General features: G+C 46.6%; 1 protein-coding gene and 1 non-coding gene across 6 annotated transcripts in view; both read right to left on the bottom strand.

Annotated features, from left to right (window-relative positions):
• AZIN2 (antizyme inhibitor 2) overlaps window positions 1-22,788 on the bottom strand; it is a 43,104-nt gene that overhangs the window by 4,687 nt on the left and 15,629 nt on the right. For 4 of the 5 annotated variants that reach the window (XM_087858506.1, XM_087858502.1, XM_087858504.1 and 1 more), the window contains 6 exons: window positions 22,364-22,536; window positions 21,225-21,389; window positions 20,290-20,455; window positions 18,955-19,117; window positions 17,641-17,753; window positions 431-645 (listed from right to left, as the gene is read on the bottom strand). In XM_087858506.1, the coding sequence (XP_087714632.1) occupies window positions 431-645; window positions 17,641-17,753; window positions 18,955-19,117; window positions 20,290-20,455; window positions 21,225-21,389; window positions 22,364-22,530 (989 nt within the window). In that variant the 5' untranslated portion in view covers window positions 22,531-22,536. The remainder of the gene's footprint in view (window positions 1-430; window positions 646-17,640; window positions 17,754-18,954; window positions 19,118-20,289; window positions 20,456-21,224; window positions 21,390-22,363; window positions 22,537-22,788) is intronic. The other variant, XM_045782058.2, reaches the window with a different exon arrangement.
• On the bottom strand, window positions 10,672-10,780 carry LOC123782484 (U6 spliceosomal RNA). Its single transcript, XR_006776978.1, has one exon. It is a non-coding gene; the product is annotated as a U6 spliceosomal RNA (small nuclear RNA).

Genomic DNA, 22,788 nt, shown 5'->3' on the forward strand with positions numbered 1-22,788 from the left:
CTGCTCCCTCTCCAGCCACAACCAACCTCAGGGAGTTTCTTGAAGGCAGCATGCTCACTCCCCATTCCTTCTGCCCAGAACCCCATGCTGCCTCCTGCCAGCTAACTCCCATCTTTCTTCCTCCAGGAGGTCCCCGTCTGGGCATCAGGGAGGGCTCTCAGGTTCCACAGCCCTCCCTCACCCCCCAGTATTATCAGGAGTGCCTGTCTGCTCCTCTGTGTCTCTCACAGGGTGCTGAGCTCCTCAAGGGAAGCTCCGTCTCATTCATGGCCAAGGTCAGGTGCCAAGTGCAGGCCTCACTTGGAATCAATAGCCAAGAGCTACCTGTCAAACTGGATTACATGGAAACCAGTCTCAAATCTCAGATTTCTCTTGTTCCCTACCTGCTCCCTTCTCCTCCCCCACTCCCTTCTCAGCAAGGCCCCCTTACCAGGCCACCCGGGACATGGCATAGGTGACTCGGCAGGTCTGGGTCCCCCCGAGGAGGGAAGCCATGCCCACGGTGTAGGCGCCCATGTTCTCAAAGACCAGCCAGTCCCCTACGTGTAGTTGCGGCAGCCATAGGCCCTCAGCCACGCAGTCACAGCCATCGGCCACAGGGCCCCACAGGCTGCTGCTGTACAGGGGCTGCTCCGCGGATGATTTCTGCAGGAGAGAGGCACAGTCACAGTCAGCTTTCCTGGGCACACTGAGCACAGCCTCAGCACTCCCTCCCTCAAAAGCTTTCCATGGCTCCCATAACCAGTACAATAAAGATTGGAGGGGCCTTCTAGTCTGGCATTTAAGCCCCTCCTACTTCTCTGCATTCATTGCCTTGTACATTCTGAAGCCACAATGCCTGGTCTTCAATTCAGGCTCCAACACTTACTAGATATGTGACCTTGGGCAAGGTACTTAATCCCTCTGAACCTCGGTTTGCGCATTTGTAAAATGGGACTATAGTACCTAACTCGTAGGGTCACTGAAAGGATAAATGAATATATGTAGAGCGTTTAGACCAGTGTCTGGTACATGGCATGGACCCAATAAGGTAGCGCTATCATTGTTACTGTTACTACTTCTCTGCTTTGGTCTTCACTGGCCTGCCACTTTCTAGACCCTAGGTCTGTCCATACCTCTGCAGCCCTTCCCTCTTCCTCAAATCAGCTTGGCCCCTGGGCCCAACTCTGGGGCTCCCTCTTCTATGAAGTCCTCCCGGATGCCCTCATTCCATCCCAGGACACGTCATAACAACCAGACGTACACAGGTGAGCTAGACCGCCCCCCTCCTTTGACTCTCAGTCTGGGGAGGAAGATGGGCCTCCAACAGATAATCACAGGATGACCTGGCAGAGGTCACAGAGGACCCCATAGGGTAGACAAAATTCCTCCCATTTCAGGAAAACTGAGGCTCTGAGAGTTTACGTGACTTGCCCAAAGACACACTACCAATTACATAAAATTAAAATTTTCTTCTTAAATAACTTAAAAATCCAGGAAAGAAATCTGTAACACAGACCATTTGCTGACAACCAGTGCAGTTTGTCACAGTGTGGGATCCTGCCGGGCAGGTCCTAGAGGAGGAGTCCTGACTGAAAGATGTATACGAATGAACTCTGTGCCCTTTAGTCCCCTTGTCCATCCCCACTGTGCTACTGTGTTCCAGTTACTCCACTTGCTCTGGGCTCCCAGGAAAACCTTGCTTCCCTTCCCCCTCCCTAACCCTCCCCCTGCTGTTCCCTGAAGCCCCAACCCCACCAACTCCTAATTTTCCTTTAGATCTCAGCTACAACGGCTTCATGAAAGCTTTTCCTAAAGCTCCATGCACCCCCAACAGGCTTAGACTTAATAGCATTTGTCATAATTTATAATTAGGTATTTGTGAAATGAACCTGCTCAGGCCTCTCTTTCCTGTCAGACTAAATTCCATGACCCCAGAGATCATGACCATCTTGTTCACCCCCGGCTCCCCCATGCCTCGCAGTCTGGCATAGAGTAGGTGCTTTTTTGAAAAATATCTTTTGAGTGAATGAATGAATGAATGAATGAATGAGAAATACATGAGTGATGAGAACGAGAAAGAACCAGAGGAAAGAAAGAAATAAAGAAAAAGGAGGGAGGGAGGAAGAAAGGAAGAAGAGATTAGTTGAAGCCATCTAAAGAGTCTAGAAGGAGGTAGTGGAGAAGACCAACAGGGGAAAAAGAAAAAGTGTTACAATACCATAGCCAGCAGCAGGGATGAGTAAAATTGAGAAAGAAAAGCCACAGATTGCATAAGCAGAAATAATATTCATGTATATGATAAAAAGCTAATAAGCTGTTAGTCTCATTAATGAAAAACACGCACATATTAAAGTAAAAAATTCAAGCTATCCCTATTCATTAATTGAGTCATTCAACAAATACTTATTGAGCACCTACTATGTGCCAGGCTCCAATCTAGGAGCTGGGAAGTATATATTCTGGAAAAGGGAGAAAAATATATCCTTGTTCATATAACTTAATGTTCTTGTTTAGGAGCTTTCTGTTAATAAGTAAAATTAATCTCAGTTGCTCTGAATTATTTCCCTTAGCTCCACTTCTTAAAAAGCGTTAAGCTAACTTTTAAAGCTTTTGGGGGAAATGCTATATAAATGAATCCATGAGGATCCTGAGAAAAAAGGTTCCAAAATTCTTCCACAATAAAGTAAAAAGAAAAGACACCCTTGTGTTATAATAAGAGTTCTCTTACCTCTTATTAGTGGCATAAATAAAAATCATTGGAAAAAAATTTTAACTTCACAGGAAATAATGCAAAGCTACCCTTTTGCTATTTAAAGCCCCCCCCCCCCACCGGAATGCCTGGGTGGCTCAGTCAGTTAAGTGCCTTCAGCTCAGGTCATGATCCCAGGGTCCTGGGATCAAGTCCCACATCAGGCTCCTTACTCAGCAGGGAGCCTGCTTCTCCCTCTTCCTGCCGCTCCCCCTGCTTGTGCTCTCTCTCTCTGACAAATAAATAAATATACAAACAAACAAATGAATCTTTAAAAAAATAAACCCCCCTTTCTTTAAGAAAAAAAGAAACAAACAAACAAAAAAAAAACCCTGCAAAATAAATATTCCAAAAGTATGTGGTGACAGGCTTATTAAGTCTTAGCACTTTTTATGAGTCTGGAAACTGAGTGGAAATGGATAAGCACCTGTAAAAATACAAGCTGCCCAATCTGCTGCCAGGCCCCCTCTGTGAGAGAGGGCAGGGCGTTTACAGAGCATGCCCACCATTGCCTCACACCTCGTCTGGCAGGCAGCTGCAGGTCCCATTTTACAGATGAGGAAAGTCAGAGAATGGAAGTGACCTGCTCTAGGTTCTGGAGGGAGATAGTAGCAGAATTCCGAGTGGTCCCAGACAAGGGGCCTCCTAGCTGCACCAACTGGCTGCCCTCCTCAGAGAGGCCCAATAAGTGAGTGGAACAAGGGCAAATATTTAAAATGTCTTCTGGCCCTGATGGAGTCCTTAAATAATTGCCCAACTTTTAAAGAATAAATCAATAATCCCTGGTCTACATAAAGTGCACAAAAATATTTTTTTTAAAGATTTTATTTATTTATTCGACAGAGATAGAGACAGCCAGCGAGAGAGGGAACACAAGCAGGGGGAGTGGGAGAGGAAGAAGCAGGCTCATAGCGGAGGAGCCTGATGTGGGGCTCGATCCCATAACGCTGGGATCACGCCCTGAGCCGAAGGCAGACGCTTAATGACTGAGCCACCCAGGCGCCCCACAAAAATATTTTCAAAAGAAAAAAATGGAATGAACAAGGGCAGCACACAAAAAGGAAAAAGAAAGAACAAAAACATATGGTCAGAATTTAACTTGCAAACGTTCGGGAAAATCTGAAATGAAACCGTAACTAACCAAATCTGCACTCAGAGCCAGAGAATCACCTTCATTGATTTTCCTCTAGGAACAATATAGACAATTTACCTCTCTTGGAAGACAGGAACAATATGATCAAGGCTACCACTGGCTTCATCATAATATGGAAAATATAAATCTACAATTCAAATCTAGTTTTCCCAGTACATGTCAATACGGCATTCAATAGCCTATAACACCTATTCTTGATTAAAACTACAGACAAAACGAAGTCAAACCCTGCAGTGCAGAGAGACTATTTAAAATAAAGAGGCAACTCAAACTTAATGGAAATACATTAGAATGGCCTCATTTCAGAACCAGAATCAACCTTAGTAATTAAGTTCAGCCCTTCATTTTCCAGATGAAGAAACGGGAGAAACAGGCTCAGAGAGATTAAGTTAACCTGCCTAAAGTTACTCAGCTACTATATAGTAAAGTCAGGACTCAAACCCACGTCTTCTGACTCCCAAGTTTGAAGCCTCCTGTCACCATTCTTATGTTATATATCATGAGAAATGTGGGCAATAGCTACTGGGGGGGGGGGAGAAGAAACAAAAAGGTAGACTATATAGAAAATGAAAAAAATATATATTGCAGATGACATGTTTGCCTACCTGGAAAATCCAAAGAGAAGGGGTAGTTTGGGGGGAAAATCAATAAGTCTCAGTATGCAAGCCATTGTCTCAGCTCAGAAACACAGGGAAATGTTTCCACTCACAATAATAATGAAAGCATTATGTTATTAAATTCTTGGATGTACTTGAACCACAATAACTTATTCAAAGAAAATAATAAAACCTTAATGAGAGAAATAAAATACAAGAGCTCTACCTCTCCTAGCTGGAAAAACTTAATAAAGCAAAAAAGAGAATTCTCTCCAATTTAATAAATAGATGGAGTAGGCTTCTACTAATTAAAATCCCCAAGATATTTTTCGGAATGTTTAGAAGTGGCATGATAAAAGAATAAATGTGAGTCTATCAAAGAATACTAATAAGCAATAATGACAGACTCAATTTTTGTTAAATATTTAATTTCTACCAAAAAATATCTGTACCACATGTAAGATATAAAGAATAACACTAAGACGAATATCTGGGTACCCACCACCAGCTAAATAAATATAAAATTTCCAAGATTTTTGAAACCCCCACGTGGCCCACCCCAATGACATGCAACTTCCCTAACCCTTCCAGAGGTATCCATTATGCTGACTTTTGTTTTCATTATTCTCCTGTTTGGCACAGTATTTAGTACACTTTTTTTTTTTTTAATTTATGTAAAACGAAATTATAGAGTATGTAATCTCTGCAACTTGCTTTTTTTGTTGTTGAAACTCATTGCCTGGATTCATCCAACCGATATATGCAGCCGTAATTCACAGTACGCTGCGTCAGATTCATTATACGGACTACGCCGCCGTAATTCACAGTACGCTGCGTCAGATTTCGTTATACGGACTACGCCGCCGTAATTCACAGTACGCTGCGTCAGATTCGTTATATGGACTACGCCGCCGTAATTCACAGTACGCTGCGTCAGATTCGTTATATGGACTACGCCGTAATTTATTTATGTTACCCTGCCAACAAACGTTAATGTTGTTTCCAACGTTTTATACTACAAAAATTGCTCCTGTGAACATTCTTATATATCTCCTCAGATACACATGCCAAGAGCTTCTTTACAATATATATCTAAGAACTTGCTGGAAGGTAGGGTATACACATGTCTAACTTTATATGAATAATGCCAACTTGTTTCCCAAAATAGAAATACCACCTCCTACTGTCAGTGTCTAAGAGATCCAAGTACTATCCTCCACCAACTCTTGATATTGTCATGCCTTTAATTTTTTTCTCATCTAGTCGGTAGAAAATGGTGTCTCCCTTTCATTGGAATTTGTGTTTCCTTGATTACCAACGAGCTTGAGCACTTTTTCATTTTCTATTTGGATTTCCTCTTCTGTGAACTGCCTATTAAAGTCTTTTGTCTATATTTCTATTGCTTTCTCTATTTTACTGCTTTTCTTCTTATTTTCTTAAGATTCTTGTGTAAGAATCCTTCATATAGGGCGCTTGGGTGGCTCAGTCGGTTGAGCGTCTGCCTTCGGCTCCGGTCGTGATCTCGGGGTCCTGGGATTGAGTTCCACGTCGGGCTCTCTGCTCAACGGGGAGTCTGCGTCTCCCTCTCACCCTCCTTCTGTGTGTGCGTGCTCTCTCTCTCAAATAAAATATTTAAAAAAAAAAAGAATCCTTCATAAATTCTCTGTACTGATCCCTTATCTAGTTGTATATGTGTTTCCGTATTTTCTCCCAGGGTGTGATTTCCTCTTTCCTTTTGCTAACAGATGAACAGAAGCTCTTCATTTTAATGTAGACAAACATCAGTCTTTTCCATTTTTGCTTTGTAAGAGATTCTTTACTGTTCTTCCCTGCTTCAAGGTCAAACAGATTCTGTACGGATTTCTGGGATTTATATTCACATGTGCATTGAGATAGGGGATTCAACTTCGTTTTTTGCATGTGGACAATCAGGTGTCCCAGCATGATATATTAAACAATCCCCAGTGATCTGCTTTGTAAGCCCTGTCAAAAATCAATTTTCCAGATATGTATGGGTTTTTCCTGTGCTCTCAACTATGTTTTTTTCTATTTTTTTTAGTGCTGGTGTCTAAACTAAACCATTTTAATTACCTTCAATGTTGGCAATTATATTATCTATTTATATACATCTATATTTCTATTATATATAATCTATTATCCATTATATTATCTATTTATTATTTTTTTTATTTGAGAGAGAGCACAAGCTGGGGAAGTGGCAGGCGGAGGGAGAGGGAGAAGCAGACTCCCCGCTGAGCAAGGAGCCCGACATGGGCCTGATCCCAAGGTCCCGGGATCATGACCTGAACTGAAGGCAGACACTTAACTGACTGAGCCACCCAGGCGCCCCTGAAAACTGTTTTTAACCCCACAAATTAAATGTTATTGGTGGTGGTGGTGGTGATGACAGTCAATGATCCTTTGGATAGACCCATATATTTAGCTATCTTTGGTCACCATTCCTTCTTGCAACACAGACCATCGCTCTGGAATCATTTTCCTTATGCCTGAAATATATCCTTGAGAACTTCTGTTAGCGGATATCAGTATTTCCTTGTCTGAAAATGCCTACATTTCATACTCGTTCTTGAAAAACAATTTTGCTGGATACAAAATTCTAGGTTGATATATTAAAGCTGCTATTCCAGTATCTCCCACCTTCCATTGTTATGGGAGAAAAGCTCTAGGTCTGTCATTCTTCTACAGGTAATCTTCTGTCTGTCTCATTTCTCTTACTAGTTTTAAGATCTTCTCTTCGTCTTTGGTATCCAGTTTCACTAATATGTTGTCTAAGTGTGGGATTTGTGGGATTTCCTAAATCTGAAGATGGGTCTTCCTCTCTCCCATTCTATTGACTGTCTGCCAGTTACTAACTTTTTGCCTCTCAGTCCCCAATCCACCCTTCTTTGTCTTGCTTTGGGTTACTGGAGCTGAACCTTATAGACATTCCTTCTTTGCCAGGTAGCTCTATGTTAGGCTTTGTCAACAGAGGTTGCTAGAAAGACACTGCAAGGACAGATCAGGAAGAAGAGACTGTCCTTCTTTTAGCATGCTATTTTGTGTGGCCTCTACGGCTCAGCATATGAGGGTCTGGTAGCCTTCCCCTCAGGGATCCTCACAGTCCAGCCGTGGCCCACACCCTCCAGCAAGCATCCCTTCCACTCAGCAGCAGGCTGCCCCTATGACCCAGCTGTGGCAGGCACCCTCTGACAAGTTTCTTTGCCACTGGCAGGCTGCGTGTCTCTGTGACGATCACAGCCTTTTTTCAAAGGTTTCAACCTCAGCCTTGGAGGGAGGAGCCCTCCTCTGTGTTGCTTCCTTGTTCGCTCCCCCTTACCAGCAGTAGTAACTGCTTTTGCCCCTTTTCGTAATTAACCGTCTTTCAAGTTGACAATTCTTTATATTGAAATTTCCCTGTCCAAATTACTGGTATGGTTTCTGTATCCTCATGCCATCTCTTCCTGAAACTATAATTAGACATTGTGTCTGATGTGCTCTCATTCTGCCATGTCCTGTGCCTTCCTTTTTTTGTGTCTCCCTGTCTTTGTGCTACAGTGGCATCGGTTCTTTAGCTCCGTCTTTCCATTCTCTGATTCTCGCTTCAACCTTCTCTAATAGCTTGCTTACTCTGTGCACTATTTCAGTTTTCATGTTTTTTCATTTTTAGAAGCTCTATTTAATCCTTTTAAAAATCTGCTGGAGAGGCGCCTGGGTGTTTGAGCTGGTTAAGCAGCCAACTCTTGATCTCAGGTCTTGATCTCAGGGTCATGAGTTCAAGCCCTGAGTTGGCCTCCATGCTGGGCATGGAGCCTACTTTTAAAAAAAATCTGCTAGATCATATTTTTATATTTGCTTTTACTTTGGTCACCTTTTCTTTTCGTTTTTCTTTTCAAGAGAGAGCACACAAGCAGGGGAGGAGGGGCAGAAGGAGAGGGAGAGACAATCTTAAGCAGACTCCATGCTGCATGTAGAGCTGATCTCATGTCCCTGCGATCATGACCTGAATGAAAATCAAGAGCTGGAGGCTTAACCGACTAAGCCACCCAGGTACCCCTTGGTCACATTTTCAATTTCTTTAAACATTGTAAACATTCTGTTTATCTTTCACATCTGATAATTCTAATACATGAAATAATTGCAGGTCTGGTTCTGCTGTCTATCACTTCTGCTGGTTTGCCCTCATGGGGACCTGTTCCTTTGTGTTTGTGACTTTTGACTGCAAGCTCACGTACTTTGGCACTTTACTTGTGAGAATTCTTAAAAGCCTAGGCTAAAGATTTCCACTCCAGTGAGATGTTGTGTTTGCTTCTACAAGTTAAAATAAATTCTAGCCTTGTGGTTTTTCAGACAACACAGTTAATATGAATTTGGACAACAAACCCAAGAAAAGGCTAGGTTATGGCTGTAAAGTCTCAATTTTGTGCCCTCTTCCAACCACTACCAAGATCCAAAAGACATGTGTTTTTTTTGCTGTCCGCCTCTGTGGGATAGGTGCTTTTCTGGTTTACCCTTACACTAATGTTGATGTCCTCCTGGGGGGTTCCCGGCTTTATGTGTGGGGTCCTATCAGAATCTCCATCCTGACTGAGCCCCCAGGAACCGTGCAGCTGTGAAAGGTGAAGATCAGTGCCGCAGGAGTTCAGCGTACGCTCCCAGACAGAAAGCCAGTTTCAGTTAGGTTTTCTCTCTGGGTTAATGAATTCATTTACCACATATTTGAATAGTCACGATTTTACATGCTTGGGACCCACGAGTGAACAAAATAGACCAAGTCCTGTCCTCACAGTATTTACAGTCCAGCAGGAGGGAGGCACACAACAAAATAAAGAAGTAAATTATATAGTAAATTAGGAGATAATAAATGGTACTGAATAAAAGAAAGACCAGAGCAGGGGGAGGGGCAGGTGGCAGGATTAGATAAAGCATAAGGCCTCGCTGAGATGACCTTCAGGCGAAGATGCACCGGGGGTCAAGGAGTGTGCCTGTGTGGTACGTGGAAGAAAGGTGATCCAAGCGGAAGGAAAAGCTGGTGCAAAGGTGCTAAGGCAGGACCGTGCCTGGGGGAGCTCGAGGAACTGCAGGGAGGGGGAGTGGCGAGGGAGGGGATCAGAGAGGAGACAGGGGCAAGATCACAAGGGGCCTTCGAAGCCCTTGGAGGACTTTGGATAATTTGGAGGGAGACGGGAGCCAGCGTGGGGTTTTAGGCAGTTTTAATAAAACTAGACATGATTTGACTTACATTTTAAAAGAATCCCTCTGGCTAGTGGGTGGAGAATAGGCTGGCTTTTACTCTAAGTGGAGATGCCTGCTTTCACTTAATTTTGACCTCTGAAGGATCCCCCCGCTTTCTTCTAAGTCGGGATACAGTTTTCTTTGTTGTCAGTGGGGAGGCTGTTCAGAGTACCTAGACTGCCGCATTGCTGGAAATAGAAGGCACCCTGCCAGTTTTCTAAACACAGCACAAAGCTTTTGCCAAAATGCTATGGAATAGGCTGAACAAAGAAAAACATATCAAAAGGACAGGACAAAGACAAGAGATGGAAAAAATAAAACTAGTGTACAGTATGACAAAGCAGTAATAAAAAAGCATTAGAAATCATTACTTAAGAATTCTTAAGACAACAACTAACCAGATCCACACTTGACAAATGCTATTGCAATACACTCAAGACAGAGTCACACTTTGTAACCACAAATCGCTAGAATAAAATACAATAGCAAGTAAGAAAGCCCAATCCTGTCAACACAGAGAGGGGCTCTGGACAGAGTGGAGTGACGGAAGCTTGTACCCTGAATTTTAGTTCCTGAGATTCTTAAAAAACTCCTGGGGTACTTGCCCCATCTGGGTCCCTCCCCACACCCAACTCTACCTTTCATTTATAAAGTGTCAATACACAGTTATTAAATTATATCTTTAACCCTAAGTATATGTCATTTTAGACCACTCAATGAACATTTAAAATGTTTATACATTAAAAAGTCCGCCTAACGTATCAGTATTTAAAGGAAACCTCCCAATACGTCTTTTTAAAAGTTAAAAATAATGTGTACTATGACGCTCAGAAAGAAGAGGAATCGAAGTAAATTTTAACAATAGTCATCATTGAATGGTGAGATTAAGGGATCACTTTATATGGCTGTTTGTACTAGATTTTCCCCAATAAACATTCTCTCTCTCTCTATCTCTCTTTTAATTTATGGGACACTTCACAGATTCGCATGTCGTCCTTGCACGGGGCCATGCTAATCTTCTCTGTATCGTTCCAATTTTAGTACATGTGCTGCCAAAGCGAGGAATACACGTTCTGTTTCTACAGTAGAGAAAATATGTATAAAACAAAGGTAATCTCTAACCCACAGAGCACAAAAGGTAAAGAGGGACAAGCTCCCTCACTATTAATTGCAGAGCGCTTAGTTAAGACGTATGATAGTATGTTGAAACTTCTATGAAAGAATAACAAAGAATCATAAAATTAGAATAAAACCAACAGATTGACAAAAAAACTATTTGTATCAAATACAATATGAAATACACACATATACGCATGTGCAAGCTCATCTTCATTTGTAAGAAAAAACTCCAAATTAGGTAAGTGGAGAATATAAAAAGATATTGACATCAAAGGAAATAATAAACAAAATGCTTTATCCTTGTCAAGAAGACAGAAATGAAAGAAATACTGAGGTATATACCATTTCAGATAAATTAGCCAACAAGAAAAAGTCACAGCGTGCACTGCTAGTGAGCTTATTATGAAATGAGCACAGCTGCTAACGGTATAGACTGGGCCAAGCTTTGAGGAGAACAATCTGGCAGTATGTATCAAGAGACCTAAAAATGCTCATTTCTTTTTACCTGGTAATCCTATTCGAGGGACTCATCATAAGAAAGCAGTTTTTTAAAGGGAATCTACTTTCAGTGGATGTAACTTGAGCCATCCACGCAAAGAGAGTCACAAAGCGCATTCTAGGCAGAGGTAATACTCACAGACACATGAATGAACATAACCAAAAATCAGCAATGTCCGGGCGCCTGGGTGACTCGGTTGAGCGTCCAACTCTTGGTTTCGGCACAGGCCATGATCTCAGGGTGGAGGGATCGAGCCCTGCATCAGGCTCCACACTACGCAGGGAATCTGCTTCCCCTCTCCCTCTCTTTGCCCCTCCCCGCTCTCTCTCCAATAAATAAATAAATCTTAAAAAAAAAATTAGCAATGTCCAAATGCCCAGTGATGGGAAGATTTTATCTGGAGGCAATAAATTTATAGGAAAGTAGTTAAGAGCTCGTTCTCTGGCGACACCGAGATACACGAAGACAAATTAGCTATGCCCCTCCCCCCAAGCAGCTCACAGTCTGCAGTTTAAAAACCTACCCTTTATTAGCTGTGCGACTTTGAGCAAGTTGCTTCACCCCCATGCCTCAGTTTTCTCATCTGTAAAATGGGTCTGATAACAGTATCCACCGTATAGGATTATTATAAAGATTGAGTAGTGCCATGTATGCAGTAAGTGCACGGTGGCTTCAGCCACCACCACTGAATGTGAGGCTCACAGCCACATGCCACTCGGTGTGTCTGGTGAAAGAGGGGGGACATTATGGATAAATTAGCATAGAGGATTACAGAGCTTCTTCCTCCTTTGTTCCTTTAAATTTTAGGTTGCTCCCATAATTTTTAAATATTGATTCCATTCCAATGTAGAGCACCTACTATGTGCCAGGTCCTGTACTGGGGAAACAGTTTCTGCCCTCAAGGGGCTCACAGCATAGTGGGTGATCCATTCATTCATCATTCATTCATCAAGTAGTTATCGAGCACCTACTATGGACCAGGTGCTGCGCCAGTTGCTGAGAATTCAGAGGTAACAAGTAGACAAAGTGGCCGCCCCCACAGAGCCTGCGTGCTGGTGGGGAAGGCAGATGATACGCAAGGAAACAAAACCAAATAAGAATAATTACAGATTCTGACACTTTATGAAGAAAATCAACAGGATGACGATACTATCTGATGGTGAGAAGCAAGCCCCCTTGAGAGAGAGCAGTCAGGAAAGGTTTCCCCGAAGAGCTGACATCCGGCCTGAGACATACCAGAAGAGAATAAGGAAACCATCTCAGGAGCAAGGGGAAGAGCATTCGGGCAGGTGAATACAACGGCCCTAGGTCTGAAGGAGCTTAGGTGCTCCAGGAGCAGAAAGGCCGCTGGGATGGCGCAGGTAAGTGAGGGGCTCAGTGGGGACGGATGCAGCTAAAGACGAGTGCAGGACCCTTGGCAGCCAGGGTGAGGGGTCTGGATTCTATTCCGAGAGCAACAGGAGCCGCCAAAAGTTTTAAACAGAGGAGAGATATGGTCTTTGGGTATTTAAAAAAATCACTTTGTCTACAGTGTGAAAAATGGTAGGAAGGCAGGAGTCGGGGCGAGAAGACCAGTTAGTGATTGCTACACTAGCCCAGGAAGGGGCGATGGCAGCTTGCGCCCTGCTCCGTGGCGGGGAAGAAATTCGATGCATTCCAAGTGTGTTTTGGAATTAGACTGAAAAATTGCAGGTGAACTGCCTGTGGGAAGAGAAGAAAGCAAGAATCGAGAATAATGCCAAAGTGTTATAGCTTGAACAGCTGGCTGGCTGGCTGTGCTGTTTACTGAGAGAAAACTGTGGGGAGGAAGAAGTTTGGTTTGGAAAGCAAGCGTTCATTTCTGAACAAGTTAAATTTGAATGCCTGTGAGACATCCCGTAGAAATGGCAAGTGGGTAGGTAGATACACGAGTCGAGCTCAGGGGGATGGGCCAGACTAGAGATGGAAATTTGAAAATGATGAGACTGTAGAAGATATTGAAAGCCTCAGTCTGGAAGAGCTCACCTAGGAAATGCATGTAGGCAGAGAAGAGGATTGAGAACAGAGGCCTGGGAGTCATCATTCAGGGGGTGAAGCCACGGGGAACATGTCAGAGAGACAAGGTGGGAATGACAGGGCAGGAGGCAAAGCCAGGAGCATGAAGGTGGAGGAAGGTCAGCTGCTGAAGGCAGAAGTGCCGCCCCTGGGCTGGCCACATGCAAGGGACTTTCAAGAGCATCTTCTGTGCAGCTGTGCGATCCATATCCCGTTGGAAAGATTTGAAGACGGAATGAGAGCTGAGGGGGCAAGGCAGCGTGTGCAGGCTGCTGGCTGGAGGGGTTCAGACTCGAAGGGCAGTAACGGAAGGGAAGGTTACCAAGTCCCTGAAGGAAGAGAAAGTGTGTATGTCCAATAAATATACAGAGAGATATCCAACTTCCTTAGTGATCAGGGGCGTGCACATCAAGACAGGAGAAACCATTTCACATCCACTCAGTCGGGAGAATGTTTAAAGTCTGACAATGCCAAGTGTTGGGAAATCGAGGATCCACCCAGCCTCTACTGGGGGAGGGGGGATCGCCAAGCAGTACAGCCACTTAGGAAAACTGTCTGGCACTATCTCGTGAGGCGGAACAATCACGTGTCCTATCTATGCCCAGCAATCCCACTCCTTGCCCTTGGGTCGCAGAGTCACAAACAAGGATATTCAGAGTAGCGTATTTGACAGTAGCGAAGACCCAGAAACAACCCAGCGCCTGGAGAGGAGAGCGGCTGGACAGGCCACAGTGTGCTGGCCGACAGTGTGAAACAGCAGTCCAGGGACGGGCCTTAGTACACCCAGCAGCGGCCATGCATCTTAGACTGTATGGTACGCTTTTTAAGAAGTTCAAAAAGGTTTCGTACAGGATAACATCCTTTTTTGTAAAGTAAAAAAACAAAACAAATTATAAGTACATTGAGGAATAAGCTTTGATGTGACAAAACTACGTGAAAGAAGCCATGCGAATGGCAAACAGGCACATGAAATGAAGCCCATAAAAGAGATACAAACCAAAACCACAAGGATATGTCACCTCACACCTGTTAGGATGGCTGTTCTCAAAAAACAAAAGACGACCGGCGTTGACAAGGTCGTGGAAAAAGTGAAACCCTGGTACGCCACTGGAGAGAATGCTACATGATGTGGACGCTGTAGAAAACACGATGGTGCTTCTCAAAAAATTCAGTGTTGGGGCGCCTGGGTGGCACAGCGGTTAGGCGTCTGCCTTCGGCTCAGGGCGTGATCCCGGCGTTGTGGGATCGAGCCCCACATCAGGCTCCTCCGCTGGGAGCCTGCTTCTTCCTCTCCCACTCCCCCTGCTTGTGTTCCCTCTCTCGCTGGCTGTCTCTATCTCTGTCGAATAAATAAATAAAATCTTTAAAAAAAAAATTCAGCGTGATCCAGCAATCCTGCTTCTGGGTATTTATCCAAGAGAATTGAAATCAGGATCTCTAAGAGGCATTAGCACTCCTGTGTCCATCGCAGCACTGTTAACAGCTGCCAAGACCTGAATGTCCATGGATGGATGAATGGATTAAAAAAATGCAGTATATCCACACAATGAAATATTATCAGCCTCATCAAAGAAGGAAGTCCTGCAACATGCAACAGCAGGAATGAAGGTTGAGGACATTATGCCAACTGAAATGAGCTAGTCACAGAAGGACACGCACTGCATGCTTGCATTTATAGGAGGTGTCTAATAGTCAAACTCACGGAACAAAGAATAGAAGTGTGGGTGCCAGGGATTGATTGGGGGGGATGGGAAGTTGATAATCAATGGACATAAGATTTCAGCTCTACAAGATGAACGAGTTCTAGAGATCTGCTGTAGCACGTGTGCCTATGGATAATAGTACTGGATCATGCGCTTAACCATCTGTTACAAGAGTAGATCTTAATGTTAAGTGTTCTTACCACAGTAGAAAAAAATATATATTAAAAAGAAAGAAAAAAACCTATACGAAAAAAATGGTAACAGATGAGTCAAAACACTGGGTGCTTTGCATGGGAAGAGACAAAGGAATGAGGCGGTAAAATGATAAAAATGCTTATTTCACTAAAAAGAAAACAAAGACAGGTCCTCCCATGAAACATTTTTACCCCAAAACTGATTAGGAATCCACTGAAACCATGAAATCTAACTACCTAGTTTCAAAGAAATACAGGGCCCAGAATAACATATTCGATAACACTAAAGGTAAATCCAGGGAATCTACCAATCAGGAAAATCCAGAATGCAGGAAACTTTAGGACCAACAACTCAGTTTCATCAACAAATGATTAAGAGAGAGAGAGAGAGTTGGGGAAACCAATAGGTTAAGAGAGAGACAATTGACCAAATGCAGTATGTGGACCTTTTTTGGCTGCTGATTTCAGGAAATCAACTAGAAAAACCATTTATGAGGGGGATGACGGGGGATGCCATGGAATTGTTCATTTTTAATTTGATAATGGTATTATGATTTTTCTAAAGTCCTTTCCTTTTAAAGATATATACGGACATATTTTTGAAAAAATTCCAGTAACACTTGTTATGTCGTTTTCTGTGCTTTTTTCATGACGCTGTTGTAGCCTGTGTACTGATCACCATATGCACGCACGCGCGCGTGCACACACACACACACCCCTACCCAGCAGGACAGCATTTCCAAAGCATAGACAATTCTGTCTCACCTACTGTCCTGCGCAGGCCTCAGTATAGGGCTTTGCATACCGAGAATACTCAAATGTCTATTGAATTTGAAAAAAGAAAGAAAATAAACCAAAAAGAGCCAGGACGCCTTCAGCGATAAGAAGTATACTTTGAACCATGCATTGGTTATGTTTAATAGAACTTCCTGTGCCTGAGTCCAAACACAAAGTCCTGGGGAACGAAGAGCAGGGACGCAAAGCTGCCACCCTGACTCGTGAAGGGGACCTTCTTTGGGGAAGAAGATGCTGACACCCCCAGCCAGGCTGGGTCCCTCCGACACATGTCCAGCTGCAGCGGATTTATTGTGTGTGTCGCCATCTGTCTCCACGACCGGACAGGGGCCCCACCCTGGATCCGGTCACGCGGCTAGACCTGGTAGGTGGTTGACAGCCCAAAGGAAGAAGCTTCAACAGCGTCCAGAGGAGGAACAGGCTGGTCACAAAGAGGGTCAGTAGCACCCTGGTGCCCGAGGCAGGGGCAGCAACCGGAGACCCTGGATGGGGATGTCTAGTGACTGGGCCCGCAGTCCTGTTCATCTGAGTTGCCGATGACGGGAATGGGAAGTGGGCATTTGACAGGAAAAGGGGTACTGGAAGGCAGAGGGGGTCTGGAGGGGATAGGACCTGGGAAGCAGCTGCCGCCCGCTGTGTGACCTGGGGCACGGCCGGCCTGGGCCGGCCTGGTCCTTTCTCAGTGCGGTAGGATGTGGGAAACCACAGGAATGCAGGCGGGGCTCGTGCATCACAGCGGAAAACTGAGTTCCTGAGCACATCAGGGAGGTTTACTCAGACTAGCTGGAGGAAACCACACGGAACAACCCAGCTATGGAATGAGGACGTAATCAAGTCACGGCATGGGCACCGGGTGGGGGGGCTCCTTCTGCCTGTGATAGATAAGGGGCAGGAAGAGGAGCTGACATTTGAGTGGGTCTTAAAAAGCTAGACAGGATGGAAAAAGAGAGAAAAACAAAACTCACTGAGTGCTCGTGATGATCTGGGTGCCTGTTAGGCACTGAAGTTCCCTTCCAGAAAAGGGGCCACAAAAACAAAGGCCTGGAGATGCGAAACTACAGCAGTGTGTCTGATTTTCGTTCCCCTCTTTGTCCATTCCTGTTCCCTTATCACTCTGGAAAAAACCCACTAAAGATGAACTGTTTCTCTTTGCTTCTAGAAATTCACTCCAGGGCTTGATCAGAGATGGGTGTCAAGATAGGTATACTCACAACGCTCAAAAACAGCAAACCAACCGCTAGGTTAGACGGGTTAAAATACTATGTAGGCTTCAACAAGCACGTTGCCAAAGGTTAGCTGATGGCATGGAAAGAGCTATCTCCCATATCGAGTGGAAAAAAGCAGTTACAAAACAATACAATCCAACTTTATTTTTGAAAATAGAATACATTTTTTAAAGACTAAAAAGAAATCTAATGTTCAAAGAGTCTGTCTCTACGTGGTGGGATTATGGGTAATCTTCATCCCGCCATCTTCTACAATGAATGTGTTTTACTTTTTAAAAATTAGATAAAAACACCCCCAGAATGTTATTTAAACACACACACACACAATTGAAAACAGGCCCACGTGGGGTAGGCTCACCTTCTGCAGGATGGGGGTAGGGCAGGTGTTGTCAAACAGGACTGAGTTGAAGATTCCATACACGCCCTCACTGAGGTGGTACACGATGGTCTTGGGGGTGGAACCATTCTCCTCTGTGGGGAGGGGAGGGGTCAGGGGCAGCACAAGCAGGGGTGTGAAAGGGTGGGAGGGGGCGCTGGCACCATGGGAGGCTCAGCAAGGACGATGGGTAACTGAAGCAAAAAGACTGCCCCTTCCTCAGCTATGGGGTGGGTCCTGCCGCCTCCTACGACACGAGGCTCACGTGGTGCACTCACCCCTGCAGCTGAGCAACCCTGCGCAGGACATACTTCCTGCCTGCATGTGAGCCCCTGGAAGCCCCGGCAAAGGAAAAAGAGCAGCCCACCCAACACGATACCCCAAGGGGTTAAGCCGCTCGCTCAGAGGCACGCGATGGGGCAGTGCATGATCTGAAATGAGAAACCAGGTCTCCTGGCTGGATGAGATACGGTAATTACCCAGATTTATAAAGGAAGCCAGAAGAATGTCATCTTTACACACACACACACACACACACACACACACACACACACGGAAGACATTCTACCTGGAGCCCACCACCCCTCCAAGTGGATTCTCAGGGCAAGACACACAGACCTCAGCTCTCCTGCCTGGGACCCTGGAGCAGAAGAGAAGGCAAGGCCCCAAGATCAGAGCTCCTGACCCCACTCACTCAAGGGGCTGCTGGAAGGACTGATCTCTCTGGAAGGGCAGGGATGACAGCGGGAGTTGCAGCATGGGCAGAGAACCCTGAGTCAGCCCAGCCTGAACTTGAATCCAGGCACTGGCCCTTACCGGCTGTGTGACTTTGGGCTAGTGACTCAACCTCTCCAGGCCTATGTTCTGTCACCTATAATAGGCTTAGACAAATAAAAGTTGTCATTAAGTATTTCCATTATTTATGAGCAGCAGTAGGATGAGTAAGAGCCTATACTTTGGAGACAGACATGGGGTGGAATGCAGACTTCACTTTTTACTATCAAGCAATTCACTGTATTCTCTTTGGCTCTCAATTTTCTCATCTGCACAATGGGTTAATAAAGGATCTGTTCTCCCTAAGGTTGTTCTGATCTCAATCTTCATAAAATATAAACATGCATAGGGAAAACTGACACTAAATAAGTGTCTTGGGGGTAAGGGGACTTGGTTGTAAGTTTCCCTACAGAAAGGAGCCATTCTCCAGATTCCCCATCCCCTAAAACCAGACCTTGCTCAGCCAGCCACTGTCCCTAGCTTCGGGAAAAAACAGGGCTCTGCTGCCCACCTGGCACCTACCCTCCCTTCCAGGCTGGTCCAGAAGAACCTCCTTCTTGGCGATGATGCTGACTGCCAAGGTGAACGCCGAAGTCACATAGTAGCGCCCCAGCCTGGCAAGGATGTCCACGCCACAGCCCTCCGGGAAGTACAGGTCCAAGGCTGAGTTGATCACAGAAGCAATCTGGTGGAACAGGGACGGGGACAATGACGTGTGAAATGTGGGGTTTACGTACTGAGGACTTGATATAGCTGCAAGTCTATTTCTTGAAAGCTGCTTTGATTTCAGAAAGAAGCACTTGGCCACTGCTAAGGCCCCAGCTGGTGACTGCAGACAGTTGGCCAGGAAGGTAGGAGGCAGACGGAGCTGGGTCAAGACCCTTATGCTTGTGTAAATCACCTGCCTCAACGCCCCCACAACGGGAAGAGGTGTTCTTAACGTAATACTTGGTACTCAGGTTCCAGAAGCCCTGACGTAGATCTTTCTTTCATAAATGACCAATGTGTTAAATGACACATTTTTCACAGAAAATACAGAGAAGAATGAAAGTCAAAATCACCCTTCATTCTGTCATCGAGATTGTGAATCAGTGTTAACTTTTTGGAGTAGTTCCTTTAATTCTTTCTTTGTACAAACACTGGTTTTTATTATAAACATGATACGGCTGTACGTAAGTTTTATAACCTGCTTTACTCAGACTCTGTGAATGACCTCACGTGGAGGTCATACGAATGTACCATAATTTAACCACTTCCCGGGTGTTAGATGGACCAGGAAAGTCCACTGGGTTTTTGTTCTGAACACTGCTACAATGCTCATCTTTGAAGCGCACTCTTTGTGTCTGTAAGGGATTATTTTCTCAGGGTCAGTCCTGAGATGTGGATGTCCCAGGACTTGGCTCTTATTGGGGAGAGGCGACCCCTAGTGGTTGGAGTGGGGATTGCGGTGGCACAGTTTTCTTGATTTCATGTCCGACGGAAAGGAGCAGACGGAAGGTGGGCTTTTCCTTTCCCTGCCCTCCCATTTGACTTCTCATCGGCTCACCTGAGGGAGAATGGAGCGTGCCAGGCCCTCAGACAGTTTCAGGCCTTATGCAAATAGGCCTGGTTAAGCTTCAAATATGTGCAGGGACTAGAGTCAGAGAGAGCTGGGTGTGTAGCCAGCTCTGCTGTAGACTCAGAAAGTGACGTGACCTCGAGGAGCCTATTTGCTCGGCTGTAACACGGGGCTAATAATGAAACGATCCAGATAAAGCACCAAGCACGGCATGCAGCACCTAGGATCCACTCAACAGCACCGGGTACGCCGACCCCTCCTCCCGCAGAGCCCAGTACCACTTCGGACCCCAGGGTTACCTCTTCGAATCTCACTTTGGCCCCCTCCAATCCAGGGAAGCCACCACCAAGGTCCAGGATGTGCATCCCGTGGCCCAGCTCAGCGCCCATTTCAAACACAAGCCGGGCGTCTGCGATGGACTGAGTGTAGGCGTGAAGGTCAGGACAGCCGCTGCCAACGTGAAAACTGGGAAGGGAGGAAAACCCGCGGTTTGCATGCAGGGCCCCAGGCGCCACGGCCTCAGCCGCAGCCAGGAGCAGCCTTGGACGGGCAAAGTGGGCATCGTGCCCATTCCACAGATATAGAGACTGAGGGCCCCGGAGGTTAAATGCATTGTCGAGGGTCATGGGGCAAATGAGGAGTGGACAAGAGACAAGGTCCCTTGGCACTTGGTGTCCCTCCCATCCCTTCACACTGCCGCTGGGGCTGAGCCCTCTGGGATGAGAGCAGGGCCCCAGAGTCAGCCAGGTCCGTATGTACCTCTTAGTCAGTGCTGTGCTTTCATTCTCCCATCTATAAAGGGGGGATAAGATCCCACAAGGCTGCGGGATAACACACCCAAAGCACTTAGCACAGTGCCTGGCATGTCCGAAGCACAGAATAAACGAAAGCTATACATTAGGTCGTTATCATGACTTCCTCCATACCCCTTCGAGCAAAGAGGCAGAGCAAAGGTGTGGCTGCACCACCTTTGGCCTATAGGTTAGCGTAACTCCTGCAAAGCCAGGTCCTTTCTGGGACCTCCTGGGACAAGAGCTTCTGGGGATCATGGGGTTGAGGCCGTGGGACCCTCCGAACTTTCTTTCCAAAGAGAGGAAACTCTCCAGTGGCAGGGCTCTAGGCCTGGGGACGGGCCCTCCTTGGAGGCCCTGAGGGAGGTCTCATAAAGAATTGATTAACTCCTGGGAAAGAGGCAGTGGGCCTGGCAGGGACGGTGGGGCTCCCGGGCACTCACCTCACCCCCACCACCTCCACGTGGGTCCTCTTGGCGTTTTCAAGCAGGTGTCTGCAGGATTTCAGCGTCGCCCCAAACTTGAAGCTCAGGGGGCTCAGGGAGTGAGAGTCATCAGTAGCAATGCACAGAACCATCCTGAGGAGACACGCAGCGCACCTCCGCCGGCTGGACCCCCCCACCCCAATCACGTCCTCTCGGAGAAGAGGGGAACAAACTCAGAGCCGCCCACCCCGACCCCCGGCCCCTGACCCCTTCCTGTCCCTGCAGTGCTGGTCAGCCTCCAAGGCCTGTCCAATCCATTCCCTAAACGTCCCTGGGCCCGTCCCCGCGGCCCCTGCCCTGGCCCCGACCTCACCGGCTCTCCCCGGCCGCTCCACTTCCTCCGAATCGGCCTCTACACCAGCCAGGCTTTTCCAACTTTTCTTGTATGAGGGGAACCATTTTTTAAACACAGTCTTACTGAGAACCCCAAAATCACGTAAAACCGACCAAATGGAAGCTGCTTTGGGTGAACCAGAATGGCCCCCCCACCTGGCCTTCCCGTCGCCCCCGAGGAGGCCCTCCCTGGAACCCCCACGTGAAAGCCCCAGCCAGAGCAAAACGTCCAGCCCCAGCTCCTGGCAAAGCCCGAGTGCATCAGGTCCCTGCCCCGGGGCTGTGGCCCACCAGCCTTCGCGGCTGCCCTCACCCCGCGCACAGGGTCTGTTCGGGCCACACCAAATTTCTGCTCGGGCCTCAAGCACCCCGGGCCGCTTCCGACCCCCGGGCATTCTCCGCGCAGGCGGTTCACTGGGATACACTGTGGGTGCCTCCGCTAGTTCTGCTCACTCCTCAGGCCCACCTCGAAGGCCACCTCCTTCGTGCAGCTTCCCTGACCACCGCCCTCGTGCCCCCTCAGCCCGGGACTCTGACCTCCAGAACATCGCCAGCTTTGCTCTGCCTGGGCCATCATGGTTATTTCTGCCTTGGTCCTCGTCAGCCCCCCACCCCACTCGCCGGGTCCGGTCCAGGAGCGCCCGCCCCAAACTCCTGGGACTGCGGCCGGGTCCAGGGCAGGGTCCTCTGCTCCTGCCTGCTCCCCCCACCCCCTCCACCCTCACACTCAGCGCAGCCCTCCCCACGAGTGGCTCGCAGCTTACTTGGCACTGGGGTGGCTCTTTGCCACCTTTGCCAGCTCCGCCTCGTTGTCAAAGCTCAGCAGCCGGACCCCGTGCTTGGCAGCGTACTTGATCTGTGCGGTTTGCTTACAGGGGTTGGCGTAGATGATCTTACTGGCAGGGACGCCAATACGCTGGACCAACTCCATCTCTGCCTGTGGGGTCCCAAAGGTGATGGTGAGGAGGCTCAGGGCCTACGGGGCCCACAGAAGTCAAGGAAGCACGAATGAGGTGCAGAGTCATAGGTAGGCACGGGGAGGTCCCTAAGAAGTGGGCCTCATTTTTACCCAACAGATACGTGAAAATCAGGACTCACACCGGTTCACCACTGTTTGAAAGGCAAGACTGCCACAGACAGCCGTGCAGGTGGCACACTGTACAATTGAGGGGAGGAGGTCCCATTCACA

Source organism: Ursus americanus, chromosome 33, assembly GCF_024610735.1.
Source record: "Ursus americanus isolate L20-20 chromosome 33, mUrsAme1.1.p, whole genome shotgun sequence".
In the NCBI taxonomy this organism is placed as follows: domain Eukaryota; kingdom Metazoa; phylum Chordata; class Mammalia; order Carnivora; family Ursidae; genus Ursus; species Ursus americanus.